The sequence below is a fragment of the Anomaloglossus baeobatrachus genome, unplaced genomic scaffold (assembly GCF_048569485.1).
Source record: "Anomaloglossus baeobatrachus isolate aAnoBae1 unplaced genomic scaffold, aAnoBae1.hap1 Scaffold_362, whole genome shotgun sequence".
Classification (NCBI taxonomy): Eukaryota; Metazoa; Chordata; class Amphibia; order Anura; family Aromobatidae; genus Anomaloglossus; species Anomaloglossus baeobatrachus.
The window spans coordinates 18,504-36,984 of record NW_027442973.1 but is presented as its reverse complement, the minus strand read 5'-3'; the positions used below and the strand labels follow the sequence as shown (position 1 = coordinate 36,984).

Sequence of the window (18,481 nt, the reverse complement as noted above, 5' to 3'; positions counted from 1 at the left end):
CAGGTATTTAAATTCCTGAACCACTGGATTATTAAAGAAAGTGGAGGAGGCCCAAGCAGCATCATAACTCAGAGGCATCAGTGCAGAATTTCCTTAGACCCAAATAGTCCCCAAACTCCTCAATTATATTTTGGGCACATGGTAGTGAACGCTCAGCCTTCGCAAAAAATAACAATATGTCATCTGCATAAAGCGCTATTATTTCTTCTTCTTTTCCATATTGAAACCCCTCTAGACCTGGTTATTGGGACAATTTAGAAAGTATTTAAAATCAAGGTCCCCTTAGAGCCTATAATATGTGTATTGGGGAATAGAGAAGGGGGTCAGTTCCCAATGATGAGGAAAAAAACTACTAAACTTAGCAGAAAGTGATTATAAAACTCGATCACATCAGATGTTCCCACAAAGATGAAATGGATCGTAGATGGAAATAGTAATTTATAATATGAACATGTTTATTATTGTAGTATAGAGAAGTTACAGACATTGATCAGACATTGGGAGTTAAGAGGAAGAATGTTGGGTATTTTTGGGGGGAGGGTTGTAATACTCGTCTTTATATAGTGAATATATAACAATGAGAAATGTTCTATGCACATGGAATATTGCTTTTTTATTTGATTTTTAGAAAACAGACGTCTATTAGTAACTGAATATACAGTATTATAATTGTAGCGTTACTTCTAACGTGCTTTCCCTTTCTTGTTTACTTACAAGTGCATCTCAATAAATCAGAATATCCTCAAAAATTTAAATTTATTTCAGTAATTCAATACAAAAAGCAAACCTACATAATATGAGTCATATTTCAAGTGTTTATTTCTGTTAATGTTGATGATTATGGCTTACAGCCAATGAAAACCCAAAAATCATTATCTCAGAAAATTAGAATAATTTCCACAAAACCCCTGCAAAGGCTTCCTAAGCATTCAAAATGTTTCCTTAGTCTGGTTCAGTAGGCTACACAATCATGGGGAAGACTGCTGACTTGACAGATGTTCAGAAGGCAGTCACTGACACACGTGGGTAAGCCACAAAAGATCATTGCTAAAGAAGCTGGCTGTTCACAGAGTGCTATATCCAAGCATATGAACAGCAAGTTAAGTGGAAGGAAAAAGTGTGGTAGAAAAAGGTGCACAAGCAATCGGCAAGCAAGCAAGCAGCCCTGATAGGATTGTTAAGAAAAGGCCATTCAAAAATATGGGGGAGATTCACAAGGAGTGGATGCTACTGGAGTCAGTGCTTCAAGAGCCAACAAACACAGACGTATCCAGGACATGGGCTACAACTGTCGCATTCCTTGTGTCAAGCCACTCATGACCAATAGAGTAGACAAGTCCCAGAGTCCGGAGGAAGAGTAGAGAGGCCACAATCCAAGCTGCTTGAGGTCTAGTGTGAAGTGTCCACAATCAGTGATGGTTTGGGCAGCCATGTCATCTGCTGGTGAAGCTCCACTGTTCTTTTTCAAGATTGAAGTCAACACAGCCGTCTAAAGGGAAATTTTAGAGCATTTGTTGCTTCCCTCTGCCAACAAGCTTTTTGGAGACAAAAATTTCATTTTCCAGCAGGACTTGGCATCTGTCCACACTGTCAAAAGTAATAATACCTTGTTTAATAGCCACAAGATCACTGTGCTTGATTGGCCAGCAAACTCGCCTGACCTAAACCCCATAGAGAACCTATGGGGTATTGTCAAGAGGAAGATGAGAGACACCAGACCCAACAATGCAGATGAGCTGAAGGCTGCTATCAAAGCAACCTGGGCTTCCATAACACCTCAGCAGCGCCACAGGCTCATCGCCTCCATGCCATATTGATGCAGTAATTCATGAGAAAAGAGCCCCGACCAAGTATTGAGTGCATTTACTGTACAGACTTTTCAGTAGGCCAACAAATACATTAAATGGAAATAAACTTGGGGCTACAGAACAGGAGAAGGACTTGGGTATTCTGATTATATGTAAGCAAAGCAGCAGCACTCAATGTCAAGCAGCAGCTGCTAAAGCAGGGTTTTAGGGTGTATAAAAAGAGATTAGATCCCAACTTATTGTTACCCCTTTATAAATCACTTGTAAGGCCACATCTAGAATATGGGTCCAGTTTTGGGCTCCACATTTTAAAAAGGATATTAAGAAGATAGTCAGTTTAATAGCGGGTAACTAGACTACTACAAGGGATGGAAGGCCTCCCATATGATGACAGGTTGAAAAAGTTGGATTTGTTTAGCTTACAAAAAACATCTCAGGGGAGATCTCATTTATATGTATAAATCCAAGTGTGGTCAATATAAAGGACTGGCACATGACTTATTTTTTCCAAAGACAATACTAAGGACCAGAGGGCATTCACTGCGAGTGGAAGAAAAGCGATTCCGACAGCTAAATAGGAAAGGGTTCTTTACAGTTAGAGCAGTCAGACTGTGGAATGCCGACCACAAGAGGTAGTAATGGCAGATACTAGAACAGCTTTTATAATCAGGGCTGGATGATTTCCTCAGTACACACAACATTGCTGGTTATAAATGACTTAATGACAAAATGTATAATTGGTGGAGGAAGGTGGAACTAGATGGACCGAGGTATTTTTTCAACCTATATAACTAAGTAACATTTCGGAGTGTAAATTTTTTTTTTTTTTTATAAACCAAAATTTTTGTTTTTTTCTTCATTAATGAAATGGGGTACAGAATGAAGAAAAGAGGGACCAACAAATCAAGATAGCAACTAACAAAGAATTTATAATGTAATATCCAGATATCCATCCCTTTCTTTAAGATCATTTTTTCAGTTGGTCTTATAAAATATACTAATTTTCTGAGATAATGACTTTTGGGCTTTTAGTGGCTGTAAGCCATAATCATCAATATTAACAGAAATAAACACTTGAAATAGAACCCTCTGTGTGTAATGACTTTATATAATATATTGGAATAGATCCCTCTGTGTGTAATGACTCTATATAATATATAGGAATAGATCCCTCTGTGTGTAATGACTCTATATAATATATAGGAATAGATCCCTCTGTGTGTAATGACTTTATATAATATATTGGAATAGATCCCTCTGTGTGTAATGACTCTATATAATATATAGGAATAGATCCCTCTGTGTGTAATGACTCTATATAATATATAGGAATAGATCCCACTGTGTATATTGACTCTATATAATATATAGGAATAGATCCCACTGTGTATAATGACTCTATATAATATATAGGAATAGATCCCTCTGTGAGTAATGACTCTATATAATATATAGGAATAGATCCCTCTGTGTGTAATGACTCTATATAATATATAGGAATAGATCCCACTGTGTATATTGACGCTATATAATATATAGGAATAGATCCCACTGTGTATAATGACTCTATATAATATATAGGAATAGATCACTATGTGTGTAATGACTCTATATAATATATAGGAATAGATCCCACTGTGTGTAATGACTCTATATAAGGCCTCCAACACACATCCATTAAAACCACGTCCGTGTAAAACGGGCCGTTTTTCGGGTCCGTTTTCCGTTTTTTAGGTCCGTTTTTATGGTATGTGTGGCCTGCGTGTGTATCCCGTATGCTAGCCGTATGTGCGTGTGGAATGTCCGTGTGTGCGTAAGTGAAATAACTGATGTGTGTGTGTTGCCCGTGTGAAATGTTCCGTGTGTGTGATGCACAATGTCGTTGATACATCTCGGCTGACAGCAGACAGAGTTGCGCGATGAGAATGAACTCGGGTGAACTTCACCTGACTTCATTGTCATGCCGCGGCTCTGTCTGTGTGCCGCGTACTGATTAGCGGTCACCCGTGCAGGATTCACCGGTGACCGCTAATCCCCTGAGTGACTGAAATGAGCAGCCCTCTCTCATACTTACCGTTCCCCGATCACCGGTGCTGCACAGCTGTTATAAAAACTCCGGCTGCTTTTACTATTTTGAAAAAGATGTCCGCTCATTAATCAATCTCGTATTCCCTGCTTTACCTGCCCACAGGCGCCTGTGATTGGTTGCAGTCACACACGCCCACCACGCTGAGTGACAGCTGTGTCACTGCCCCCAATCACAGCAGCCGGTGGGCGTGTCTATACTATGCAGTAAAATAAATAATTCAAAAAAACGGCATGCGGTTCCCCCCCAATTTTAATACCAGCCAGATAAAGCCATACGGCTGAAGGCTGGTATTCTCAGGATGGGGAGCCCCACGTTATGGGGAGCCCCCCAGCCTAACAATATCAGTCAGCAGCCGCCCAGAATTGCCGCATACATTATATGCGACAGTTCTGGGACTGTACCCGGCTCTTCCCGATTTGCCCTGGTGCGTTGGCAATCGGTGTAATAAGGAGTTAATGGCAGCCCATAGCTGCCACTAAATCCTAGATTAATCATGTCAGGCGTCTCCCCGAGATACCTTCCATGAGTAATCTGTAAGTTACAGTAAATAAACACACACACCAGAAAAAATCCTTTATTTGCAATCAAAAGCACTAACAAATACCCTCGTTCTCCACTTTATTAAGCCCGAAAAAACCCTTCATGCCCGGCGTAATCCACGGAGGTCCAGCGTCGCATCCAGCTCTGCTACATGGAGGTGACAGAAGCTGCAGAAGACACCGCCGCTCCTGTCAGCTCCACGAAGCTACTGAAGACAGCCGCGCGATCTGCTCAGCTGTCTCTGAGGTAACTCGCGGCCACCGCTGGATCCTCCAACTGTGACAGCAAGTCGCCAGAGTGACAGTGATGTAGTAACAGGTGAGTTGCTGTCACAGTTGGAGGATCCAGCGGTGGCCGCGAGTTACCTCAGTGACAGCTGAGCTGATCGCGCGGCTGTCTTCAGTAGCTTCGTGGAGCTGACAGGAGCGGCGGTGTCTCCTGCAGCTCCTGTCACCTCCATGTAGCAGAGCTGGATGCGACGCTGGACCTCCGTGGATTATGACGGGCATAGAGGGTTTTTTCGGGCTTAATAAAGTGGAGAACGAGGATATTTGTTAGTATTTTTGACTGCAAATAAAGGATTTTTTCTGGTGTGTGTGTTTATTTACTGTAACTTACAGATTAATCATGGAAGGTATCTCGGGGAGACGCCTGACATGATTAATCTAGGATTTAGTGGCAGCTATGGGCTGCCATTAACTCCTTATTACCCCGATTGCCAACGCACCAGGGCAAATCGGGAAGAGCCGGGTACAGTCCCAGAACTGTTGCATCTATTGTATGCGGCAATTCTGGGTGGCTGCTGACTGATATTGTTAGGCTGGGGGGCTCCCCATAACGTGGGGCTCCCCATTCTGAGAATACCAGCCTTCAGCCGTATGGCTTTATCTGGCTGGTATTAAAATTGGGGGGGACCGCACGCCGTTGTTTTTAATTACTTATTTTACTGCACAGTATAGACACGCCCACCGGCTGCTGTGATTGGGTGCAGTGACACAGCTGTCACTCAGCGTGGTGGGCGTGTGTGTGACTGCAACAATCACAGGCGCCTGTGGGCGGGTAAAGCAGGGAATATGAGATTGATTAATAGTGGCCTGCTTTTTCAAAATAGTAAAAGCCGCCGGAGTTTTTATAACAGCTGTGCAGCGCCGCGGCAGTGATCGGGGAACGGTAAGTATGAGAGAGGGGGGAGAAATGACCTACGGACTGAGAGAGGGACAGACAAGACAGAGAGACCGACAAAGAAATAAAGAAAATGACCGACATCACATGAAAAAAGCACAAAACGTACACTGAGCAAACAGATGCGTCCGTGTCACTCGGGCGTACGCACAGACCCATTGACTTTCATTGGGTCCGTGCGTGCGTGTTGCGTGCTGAAAACGGAGACACAAATGTAGCACGCACACACGGACCTTAATGAAAAACGCACATGTGTCCTCAAACATTGCATAACATTGGTGCACGTTTGGCTGTGTCTCCGGTATATACAGAAACGGACCAAACACGCACGTGTTTCACGGATGTGTGTTTCAGGCCTAACATATAGGAATAGATCCCTCTGTGTGTAATGACTCTATATAATATGTTTCCCTTTTTGTAATTGAATTACTGAAATAAATGAACTTTTTAAGGATATTCTAATTTATTGAGATACATTTGTACTTGCTTTTACTTTGCCTGTCCCTTGTGTTTTCTTTCTTCCTCAGTTTGTCAAATCTATAGTTTCTCCCAGTGTGAATTTTAATTTTTGGTCAATAAATTATAAGTAAAACATTTCCCACGTTCTAGGTATGACAATGGCTTCTACCTTTGTGAGTTTTATGTTTAAAAAGATCCCATTTGTGTGTAAAATATTTTCCTCATTCCAAGCATGAAAAAGGATTCTCCCCAATGTGAATTCTTTGGTGTTTACCAAGATTTGATTTCTGTGCAAAACATTTCCCACATTCTGAACATGAAAAAGGCTTCTCCCCTGTGTGAGTTCTCTGATGTGTAAGAAGATGTGATTTTTGGTTAAAACATTTCCCACATTCTGAACATGAATATGGCTTCTGCCCTGTGTGAGATCTTTGATGTGTAACCAGATGTGATTTATCTGCAAAACATATCCCACATACTGTACATAAAAAAGGCTTCCGCCCTGTGTGAGTTCTCTGATGTATAAAAAGACTTGACTTACGTGTAAAAGACTTCCCACATTCTGAACATGAAAAGGGTTTCTCCCCTGTGTGAGTTCTCTGATGTGTAGTAAATTCTGATTTGTTTTTACAACATTTCCCACATTCTGAACAGGTATATAGCTTCTCCCCTATGTGAGTTCTCTGATGTGTAACAAAATGTGATTTATGTGCAAAACATCTCTCACATTCTGAACATGAAAATGGCTTCTCCCCTGTGTGAATTTTCTGATGTATAACAAGACCTGACTTACTTGCAAAAGATTTGCCGCATTCTGAACACGAAAAAGGCATCTCCCCTGTGTGAGTTCTCTGGCAACTAACAGACTCTGAAGAAAATCTTTTCTCCCCATTGTGAATTTTTTTAGGAATTTTTCGATATTCTGAAGATGAAAATAGCATCTTTCCTGTAAGAGCACTTCGATTTTTAATGCGTCTTTTGTGATATTTATTTTTCTTAATAGTCTGTGATGAATCAGAGGGTAAAATTTGTTTAATAGAATCAGATGATAGATCTTTGCTGTGAAGAGATGATGGTATATCTGGAATAGTGGCATTCACTTCAGTTATATCTTGTGTGATATCAAGGTCATCGGATTTTAAAATTGAAGATGTCAGTTGTGCCTCTAATGTTCTGGTACAGTCATCTGCCAAGAAAAAAAATAATTTTTAAAAATATATGCAAATTAATATCGAATATATAAATCTGAGTGTATGTATGTATGTATGTATGTGTGTGTGTGTATGTGTGTGTGTGTGTGTGTATGTCCGCTAAAGGAATCCGCACCGTCACATTTACAATCACAACATTTTGCACAGCCGCCTCATGTGACTCAGGGAACGTCATAGACTATGTTTTTACGGGAAAATTTAACCCCGCGCTTTATAGTTACTCTCCAAAAAAACCTGCCTCCATTAAAGTTAATGGAGCTGGGAACTTAAGGTCATTAATAGCAGCTCTGATTGGTTGCTATAAGAACAAAAGACATTCTTAGTATAAGAAGCTTATGTGTGAGGTAATAATGGTTTCTGTGGAGCAATGGCCAGAGAGACAGACTAAGAGACAGACAGACAGACAGACAGACAAAGAGGCAGACAGGGAAAGAGACAGAGAGAGAGACAGACAAAAACATACAGAGACAGACAGGGAAAGAGAGATACAGAGAGAGACTGACAGAGACTGGAAGAGAGGGACAGAGACAGATACTATCTCGGGCAACGCTGGGTACTATAGCTAGTCATTTATAAAGTAGCGAGTAACACCGTCACCGGCATCCACGCACTGTCTTGTACCCTTTCCATGGCAGGGAATCTAGCACATTTACCCTCTCGGCCTCCCAACGGTGGCTTCAATGTCCCCTGTCCCTGCTGTCATCTCACAGGGCCTGTGCACAGCACGCAGAGCTCTTGGGTGTGCGCATGTAATCTTGAAAGGTCAGTGTGTACTACACAGGAAGTGGTTCTCAACCTATGGCCGAGAGACACTAGGTATTTAAAGCATCCTCCTCCTATGGGAGGTGCCTGGGCAACGCAGCCGATCCTTAGAGATATGTTGCTAGTCGTCAGGTCCACTTCCATTTGTTGAGTGTTATGCTGTGTGTGCAAACACTTGTCTGTACCCTAGTATCCGCTGCCTGGCAGACATGCTGCATCTATCTATGGATACCAGCTGTAACTACAGTACCTGCCGCATGTGTGGCACCCCTGCAGCGGTTCGAACCGCTCGGATCTGGAAGGGTAACTATCCGTGGCTCAAGGGTCTCCGGACCTGGGGGCCACGCTCAAATGTAAAAGAGGACGAATATTTACAGGGGAATTAGTATAGTTCGTGATGCCACCTGCGGTGTGCGGTAACGGGCAGTACCGCCGCTGCCGTTGGGAGTACCCAGCGTGATGGAATGGGGCAGCAAGGTGTCGTTACCCTCCACGGGTAGGGGTATGCCCTGGGACTCTGGATGATGGAATGCAGGGGAGCGCAGACTTGCTGGAAGCATGGGATGACCATGTACTCACTCAGGCCAGTTATCGTGGTACTGGATGATGTTTTGTAAAGTCATTACACACACATGTTGCAGGTGAACCAAAAGTCCCAGTGCACCACTGCTGCTTGGGAAGGAGAGCACGTCCAGGTATCCGCTCCCAATAGTATTGCTGTGCAGAAGTCCCAGTCTAGTCTGACCTCTCAGGAGCTTCGACTCCTTGGCCCCTCACACTATGGTGCCACTACTTCACTTCTCCTGGGGCTCCAACCCCCGGTTCCCTCTCCCTTTGAGAGTTTCTACTACACTTCCTCTCCCTTCGCTCTCCTGGAGCTGACTGACTCATCAACTCCCACCAGTCTGCTGACCCTCAAAGTGGGCAGCCCTCTCCAACTAGACCTACCCACTGGCCTGTCTGTCCTGTACTGGTGTGAGTGTGGATTGGAGGTTTGAATGCAGTTGGTAGGAATACCACTGGGTTGAACCTGGAACCAAAGAGGGTGTGTTCTGCACTATAAGAACAGGAGTGCAGTTCCCTGTGACACCCTGACTAGTGCAGGGGCATCACACATGTATCCTGCAGTGACTGTCAGTATCCTATCCCCTCCTGGTTGAGCTGGTGCTGCGGTCCGGTTGGTCGACTCATGCTAGCACCCGCGAGTATAACATAGCTAAAGAAATCACAAGTTATATAAATTGTAATTATTTACTAAAACAAAAACGGTTTACAATCTAACAGTAGACCTCAGAGCCGGAAGAAGCAGTAGACCAAGATGTTTAACCCTCTTTGTTCATTTTTCCTCCCATATATAAACCATCAAATAATGTTTTGTAGGCCAAAATTATACTAAACTGCTTTTCCGTCAGTGGAAAAATGGAGGGTTCCACAATGGTCGGAGCTCAAAGACTCTTCATTATAAAGAGATATGGCTTCTGTAGAGTCAAAATAGTAATTTAGACTAAAGTAGAACACGGTAAATGCTATTTATTGACTGCATGTTGAGGTATCACTATTTATTTAAAGAGCTTCCAAATGCAATGTTTGATCACTTCTAATTCAAATTTTTGGTGAAAGTTTTGCTTTTTTCTTTATCCCCTTCACGACCATGGACGGATATATCAGTCATGGAGCGTGTCCCAGTAAGCCCCGCCCCCTGCCGCGGGCAGGCGGCGTTGATCGGCACACATATCAGCTGTTTTCAACCTGCATGTTACGAGTGGAATCGCATTCCACCCGTAAAATTAACCCCTTACATCTCGCTGCCAAAGTCTGGCAGCGAGATGTATATACGCGCGGTGAAGATTTTCACTTACCGCCGCCCCCACCGGAAGTCACGTGAGTGATAATGTGATTTTCGGTGGTTGCCATCGTTGCACAGGGTCATGTGATGACGCCTGCAGCTATGACGTTTCACTTTCGTTTTCCCTCCGCCCGGAGCAGAGTGAAACAGGAAGTGACTGTATCTGCTGTTTACAGCTGTATAGCTGTGATCAGCAGATAGATAAGAGTGATCGGATTGCTGATTGCTATAGCCCCGTAGGGGAACTAGTAAAATAAAAAAAAAAGTAAAAAAAAAAAAGTTTAAAAAAACCCCCCAAAAAACAAAAACCTAAAAGTTCAAATCACCCCCCTTTCCACCATTGAAAATTAAAGGGTTAAAAAATAAATAAATATACACATATTTGGTATCGCCGCGTTCAGAAATTCCCAATCAAAATATAAAATCAATTAATCTGATTGGTAAACGGCGTAGTGGCAAAAAAAATCCAAACGCCAAAATTACGTTTTTTGGTCGCCACAAGTTTTACGCAAAATGCAATACCAGGCGATCAAAACATAGCATCTGCGCAAAAATGGTACCATTAGAAACGTCAACTCGAGATTCAAAAAATAAGCCATCACTTAGCCATAGATCCCCAAAAATGAGAACTCTACTGGTTTCGGAAAATGGCGCAAGACGTACACCACTTTTATTGGACAAGCTTGTGAATTTATTTTAACCCCTTAGATACAAGTAAACCTATACATGTTTGGTGTCTACAAACTCGCACCGACCTCAGGCATCATACCCACACATCAGTTTTACCATATAGTGAACACCGTGAATAAAACATCCCAAAAACTATTGTGCCATCACACTTTTTTTGCAGTTTTTCCGTACTTGGAATTTTTTTGCTGTTTTCCAGTACACCATATGGTAGAACTTATGGTTTCATTTAAAAGTACAACTTGTCCCACAAAAAACAAGCCCTCATATGGCAAGATTGACGAAAAAATAAAAAAGTTACGGCTCTCGGAAGGGGAGCAAAAAACAAAAACGCAAAAATGGAAAGTGCCCCGGGGCTGAAGGGGTTAAATAAATGCAAAACAAAATCAGTCTCACATACAACTAAGATAGAGTACAAATCTAAGAAACACTGGAATCAGATTATATAAAAAACTGACCCGCTCATCAAACAGGTGTGAACAGGAGCCAGCTGAAAACACATAACTATAAAATCTCATATATATATATATATATATATATATATATATATATATATATACAGTACAGACCAAAAGTTTAGACACACCTTCTCATTCAAAGAGTTTTCTTTATTTTCAGGACTCTGAAAATTGTAGATTCACATTGAAGGCATCAAAACTATGAATTAAAACTGTGGAATGAAATACTTAAAAAGTGTGAAACAGCTTAAAATATGTCTTATATTCTAGGTTCTTCAAAGTAGCCACCTTTTGCTTTGATTACTACTTTGCACACTCTTGGCATTCTCTTGATGAGCTTCAAGAGGTAGTCACCGGAAATGGTTTTCCAACAGTCTTGAAGGAGTTGCCAGAGATGCTTAGCACTTGTTGGCCCTTTTGCTTTCACTCTGCGGTCCAGCTCACCCCAAACCATCTCGATTGGGTTCAGGTCTGGTGACTGTGGAGACCAGGTCATCTGGCGTAGCACCCCATCACTCTCCTTCTTAGTCAAATAGCTCTTACACAGCCTGGAGGTGTGTTTGGGGTCATTGTCCTGTTGAAAAATAAATGATGGTCCAACTAAACGCAAACCAGATGGAATAGCACGCCGCTGCAAGATGCTGTGGTAGCCATGCTGGTTTAGTATGCCTTCAATTTTGAATAAATCCCAAACAGTGTCACCAGCAAAGCACCCCCACACCATCACACCTCCTCCTCCATGCTTCGCGGTGGAAACCAGCCATGTAGAGTCCATCCGTTCACCTTTTCTACAAAGACACGGTGGTTGGATCCAAAGATCTCAAATTTGGACTCATCAGACCAAAGCACCGATTTCCACTGGTCTAATGTCCATTCCTTGTGTTCTTTAGCCCAATCAAGTCTCTTCTGCTTGTTGCCTGTCCTTAACAGTGGTTTCCTAGCAGCTATTTTACCATGATGTCCTGCTGCACAAAGTCTCCTCTTAACAGTTGTTCTAGAGATGAGAAGGTATGTCCAAACTTTTGGTCTGTACTGTATATAATTTTATTAAAGAGTGTGGACACAGTCTGGTGCAGGGCGAATGCTACTACAATTATATAAAAGAACTGATCCGAACATCAAACAGGTGCCAGCTGAAAAAACATTATAACTACAAGAACACATACAACTGCACTCTGTATTTTTGTACTTATAATGTGTTTTCAGCTGGCACCTGTTCATTTTCAAGGGGGTGACGTTGACAAAAGATGCCCATGCTCTTTAGGAGTCAACTCTGCGCTTTCAGCAGGGCATCGATTCTTTGACTGCCTGTTTTAGCAGTTCCCACACAGGAGCCAATTTTCTGCTCCAGTGGTGGACAGTCTATTTGAAAATTTCATAGTTGAATTTGTAATTGAGCTGGAGATACGCCAGCTAGACTTACTACTGCTAGTCCCAGCCATTTAGACTTGAAACGGCTCTCTCATACAGGTCAGTAGCTATCCCGGGAATGGCAAAGCATTTATTTTTAAAAAAAATATTGTTCAAGGCAGGCAGCTCTTTATAAATACGACAGCTTTTAATCATGGAATAAGACTCTTTCCATTTTTGGTTTGGTGGTACTGTGGCTGTGATGAAGCGTGGACTGGTCAAGGTCTTCTCTTTATCTTTGAAGACTAGTGACAGTTTCAGGACTAGAGTCACTCATTACTATCTTAGGCTTTATATTTAAACATAGTTTCATTTTTCCTTTGGTACTTAAAGAGGTAATCTCAGTTTTATTGCCAGCAACTCCCAGCAGAGCATTTGAGTTGCAACTGCTTTTTAGTCAAGCGCTTTCAGTTATAAGTAGTTGTGTTTTCCCAGCAGTCCTTGCTGAAGATACAAATCCAATTGTTCTCTGGTTGCCTTGGTGGAAGGTCCTGTCTAGCAGTGTTTCTGAAGTCGGACTTTATCTTTTTTTCATGCTGCTTTCCCCTGTTTGTCTTACCTTTCCTTGTGTAGTAATAGTGCAGTGGTGGGGCTAGCATCTCCCACCTGCCAATGCAGTAGCCAGGGCATCTACAGGGTTTTATCAGGGTCTCAGGTTCCTGCTAGGTGACAGTTGAGGAGACTGTATAGGACCTGACTAGAAATGTAGGTGACTATTGGGGATCTCAGGACAAGAGTAAACACTATACTTTAGCTGGAGAGGGGAGTATACCTTAAAAGAAACACATTAAAGAAGTTTTATAAGATTTGGGGGCGTGGTTGGATACTCCGGGTCTTCCCTCTTCGGCACTGCTGCAAGATAGCGTGGGAGACCAGGTCCTTCTTCTCGTATCTGGATGATAAATTTATTGGAGTGGGGTGACTTGCGTACTGCTGTGGCATATTTGGTTGCTAACATTGGATTGGTCTCTGTTATGGGCAGGGCATTGAAGATTAATATATATTTTGTGACTTATATCTTTGTGGGGCATGGTCTACTGGTGCAATAATTTGTGTGTTGTTTTCGTTTCTGATGGAGGAAAAGGAGAACCGGAGGAAAAAAGGAAAACGGGGGCACGAAATCCATACAGGCAGTTTGTCATGAACCTGCTTCAGCCCATAGAAGGACTTCGTTGTGCCCCCATAATCCGGATACTAGACTAATTCTTATCCTGTCAGCCAAGAGCGTCTTTTGGGGATGCAATGAAATGTGTAGTGTTCAATGCTGCTAATCATAGTATCGCAGGATAGAGCATGGAGTAAGGTATCTCCAACTGACGTAATCTGCGTTTAATGTTCATGAATTGTGCCCATTTCTTCTCGATTTCCACCGAGTAGTCTGGGAAAAGCGATACTACATCCATCCACAGCCAACTTCGGGATGTCCCTAGCTGTTCTCAAGATTATGTCTCTGTAGTGCAGAATTTTCATAAGCACTCTACCAGACCCCCGGGGGTAAGGGTCTGGTAGGGACCCTAAGGGCATGTTCAATGGGAAATAACTGAGTCAGAACATATTTCCCAAAGGTCGTTATAATCCAATCTTCAAAAAATTCTGCTGGCTTGGTGCCCTCCACCCTCTCTGACACCCCCACCATACAGATATTGTTTCTGCACAGGTGGCTCTCCAAGTCGTCTTGTTTTGCCCAGATGACATCTATAACTCTCCCATGCACCTCCACATCTTTGCTCATTGGCCACAGAACAACGTCCATTTCACTCACTTTTTCCTCCAAGGCCGTAGTCCGCTTTGTCTGCTGTCTCATATCATGTCTCACGCTTGACAATTCTGGCTTAATGCAGCCCATTTGATAGGTGAGATTATTGAGGGAATGATTACAGACTTCAATGGCTGCCATGAAGCCACCGAGTAGGCTCAATATTCTACAATGTAGAGCGATGCAGTACAGTGTCCTGACAAGCTGCTTGTGACAAGTGTCCCGCCTGATGCTGTGACTGTGGGGTCTCCCTATTCTGACCAGGAGCCTACACCTGCGGGTCTGTCTCCACTGGATTTTGCTGTATTATCCACTGTCTCTGGGGTCCGTTAGTCGCAGGCTCCAATTGCAAGGGTATCTGCTGGATCCCTTCTTCCAGAAGTGAGAGGGATGGCCAGGATGCGTCCTCATCACTCCCCTCCACATCATTTTTCTCTCTATGCAAGTCCTGCAACTTCTTTGCACTCCTTTTTGGTCTCTGCTGCTGGGCTTGTGGTGACCCCGTACTCTTCTGGGGACCCCCTCCCGTCCCCAGGGATCTCTGCAGAGCATATTGTGCCAGACGACCTGCAGCCTCTTTGTGCTGCAGCTCTGACAGCCTTTCCCGCCACTCTACTGCCCGCAGCGGCATCTTGTGCGACCTTTATCACACTCTTGAGGGGTCTCATCTTCCTCCTGTTGCAGTTCCCACAGGTCTGGATTATTGGCAGAGGCCCCCTGTCTCCCCCTCTCACCGCTGCTTGCTCTGGACTGTGCCTGCTGCAGGTGAGCCAGGATGTGTCGGAAGGCAGTAGGACCCAGCGGAGCACTCACCACACCAGCATCGCTGCAACTCCAGTGACGCTTCCTCCCAGCACACCTGTCCTCTGCTCAGTCCCCGCAGCTACTGTCCGCAGCTCACGCCTCTTCAGCAGGCCAAGCCACCAACGCAACCCCGTCAGGCTAGCTCTGTCTTCTTGCCTCTCCACTATCTTCAGGCAGGGGTAAGATGGCTGTCGCTCCCAAAACACGCTGCTCAGTCCCAGGCTCAGCTCCTATCCTCCGCTTCCAGGTGGGAAATCCGCGCAACCATCCTCATAGCTTGCTCCTGCCTCCCACCAGGGTTTTCTGGGGATAAGTTGTAGCCCCCAACAATGGGGTATATTAAGGATTTTATGGTCAGGATCTACGGAGCTCTCCCTCAACGCGTCCGTTCGGCAACAGAGCATGGTCATGCCCTTGGAACACTTTTTCTTCATTTGAACTGCGCACGTGACTATCACGGCCTTTGCTCCACGTGGGGTCAAGCATCTTGTCGTCATCCCTTGTGTAGTCTTCCCCTACTCCTCAGCCCTGCCCTCCTTCTTAGTCTGCACACTGATGAAATCCACAGCATTTGGCACCTGTTTCATCATCCTCTGAGCTGTGGTGTGGTAATCTGCAGATCGTGTACACCAGCCTTCTCACGGACTCATAGTCCACACAACAAGTGGTTGGGCGTCAGTGAACTCTGTCTCTTCCACCTCTGAGGCAGAGAAAGGTGGATGGGCCACAGGACCCCAGTCAGTAGAGTCATCAAAAAGCATAACTCATTGCTGCATGACTTGTGGCTCACAATGCTTAACTGATTTTGAATGTTTTTTTGTGGAAGGAAGTTGACCATAGAACTTAGGAGACGACTGAGCTTTCAGGTGAGGACCGGGTGGAAGACAATGAAAGGAACTAGAGGCACTGGTAGCCATATAATCTAAAACCACCTCAAGCTCTGGCCTCACCAGTCGTGCAGCAGTACTTGGGCCGAGAAATGCTGAAGACCAGCCTGCAGCCTGCGTGCACCAGAAGAAAGTGTTTCAGTTTGGAGCGTATTAGGCACACATCTACCAGGTCCTCGCCTTAAAGCAGCTACAATACCAGCAGCACCACCACCAGCAGCACCATGACCAACAGCACAACAACCAAAAGACACCACGGCCACGTCCCCTTTTAGATGTTCTTCTCATTCAGATTATTAAACGGCCTGTATACAGAGAATGACTATAATAAAGCCTGTATGTGCTGTTTTGGAGTGCTACGTGAAGCTGTGTGATGCAGCACAGTATGATCTAGCCAATAGATTACACGGCCTGTACGCTGCTGTTTTGGACCACTATGTAAAGCAGCGCTGTATTTGATTTTGAGTTACATGCACCCATCACTGTCCCTCACTCCCACAGTGTCCTATCCCTACAATGTATTTGTATTTTAGTAACTGCACCCATCACTGTCCCTCACACCAGCAGTGTACTCTCCCTATTCTAGTCAACGCAAAATGGCCTTTATACAGGCTAAGTCACAGGATGCGCCGGCCAGTCACAGCCATGACAATAATTGGCACAGCTGCAATGGCTCCAGAATTGCCACAGCCTAAAATCTTCCTGATTGGCTGCTCTGCAACCTTTCAACAAGCTTTATTTGGGTTACAAACCTGAACAGGAACCGGACGTACACTAAGGGGTACTTTGCACACTACGACATCGCAGGTGCGATGTCGGTGGGGTCAAATCGAAAGTGACGCACATCCGGTGTCGCTGTCAACATCAGAGTATGTGAATCATTTTTACTATGATTAACGAGCGCAAAAGCGTCAAAATCGTATGATTGGTGTAGCGTCGGTAATTTCCATAATTTCGGAAGGACCGATGTTACGATGTTGTTCCTCGTTCCTGCGGCAGCACACATCGCTGTGTGTGAAGCCGCAGGAGCGAGGAACATCACCTTACCTGCATCCTGGCTGCAATGAGGAATGAAGGAGGTGGGCGGGATGTTTACGTCCCGCTCATCTCCGCCCCCTGCTTCTATTGGCCGCCTGCCATGTGACATCGCTGTGACGCTGCACGACCCGCCCCCTTAGAAAGGAGGCGGGTCGCCGGCCATCGCAACGTCACAGGGCAGGTAAGTGCATGTGCAGCTGCCATACCAATAATGTTCGCTACGGCAGCAATCACAAGATATCGCTGCTGCGACGGGGGCGGGGACTATCGCGCTCGGCATCGCTACCCTCGGCTTGCGACGTCATAGTGTGCAAAGTACCCCTAAGTTTGTCTTCAGGCTTCAGCACCAAACACAAAGTGTCCAGTACGGACCCAAAACTTTACAGTTCGGGTTCGCTCATCCCTATTTATGATCATTTTTATTAGCCATTAAAAAGCAACATTATGTTACAAAGCAAGCTTTCCAGACTACTTAGGTCTCTTCATCACCTACAAGATTATTATTTTGTTTCTCCCACTGAGAGCAATCAATCTCTATTCAACTGATGAACACGGCACCAAACTAAGAATCTAGGAGGTCACCAGCATCATTACCCTCCGCTTTCTCTTAGGGGTCCACCATACAGATTAGATTCTTCTTCCCATGATTTTCTAAGTTGTCTGCACATTCTACGTACACTGTCATTTGGCTTTACAGATTAGAGATCTGGGCAGCTAAGGGGATAGAATGGATCCTACCTGTGAGATCCGGCTGATACAGATCTCACTCCAACAGAAGAGCGTCCAATGCTCAAAATAATGGGGACAGTTTTGGGTGAAGGAGAATGAGGTGGTCTAGCAGAAGAATGGTGAGCATTTGATATGGTCGGACTACAACCCTGATAAAGCAGCCACAGCCGGTGACTGAGAAGAATCTGTGACTTCTGTGCATTTAGTGGTCACTACTCACCTGGGCGGTTATCTGTAGGAATCTCCTCTTTACTCCGCTCATCACCCCTCACATATGTCTCTGTAGTATTAATATGGGGCAGATCTTCACCCTGAAAGAAATATTGTAAAAGTCACAGACAGATGGAGAAGTCACATCTATGATCAGCTCTAATCCTGCCATCTCCACCGCTCTCATTACACAAGTATAACACATATAATACTGGAGGATAAAACAAGACTGAGCACAAGACCTTCACAGCCGTCTACACATCATAGGGAGATTTCATGGCACCTTCTCTCCATCTACCTGATGATCCTGAGGAACATCGGGATCTTCTTGTTTACAGTCCTGTGGGAGAAGAGGACGGGGACATCTCTCTGGTGTTGTCCTCTTACTGGATAGAACTGGAGGAGACACATACAGGGACTGAATTCATTCCTTACATACAGATAATTATAGGCCGTGTGTATTTAGTCCTGTCTATTACCTGGTGATGTGAGGGGCTGGGGATCCTCCATCATGACGTCCTTGTACAGATCTTTGTGTTCTTCTAAATACTCCCACTCCTCCATGGAGAAATAGACGGTGACGTCCTGACACCTTATAGGAACCT

At 44.2% G+C, this 18,481-nt stretch overlaps 2 protein-coding genes across 2 annotated transcripts in view; one reads left to right on the top strand and one right to left on the bottom strand.

Annotated features, from left to right (window-relative positions):
* Window positions 1–6,268, top strand: part of LOC142273417 (uncharacterized) — a 29,241-nt gene extending 22,973 nt beyond the window's left edge. The window contains exon 3 of the mRNA XM_075332528.1: window positions 6,229–6,268. Within this exon, the coding sequence (XP_075188643.1) occupies window positions 6,229–6,268 (40 nt within the window). The remainder of the gene's footprint in view (window positions 1–6,228) is intronic.
* LOC142273414 (uncharacterized) lies at window positions 5,922–17,977 on the bottom strand (the record flags this gene model as incomplete). The annotated part of the gene is made up of 2 exons (XM_075332527.1): window positions 5,922–7,264; window positions 17,887–17,977. Coding segments are annotated over 2 exons (1,056 nt in total), but the record flags the coding sequence as incomplete, so codon positions are not given.
* Between the last annotated feature and the right edge of the window lie 504 nt (window positions 17,978–18,481).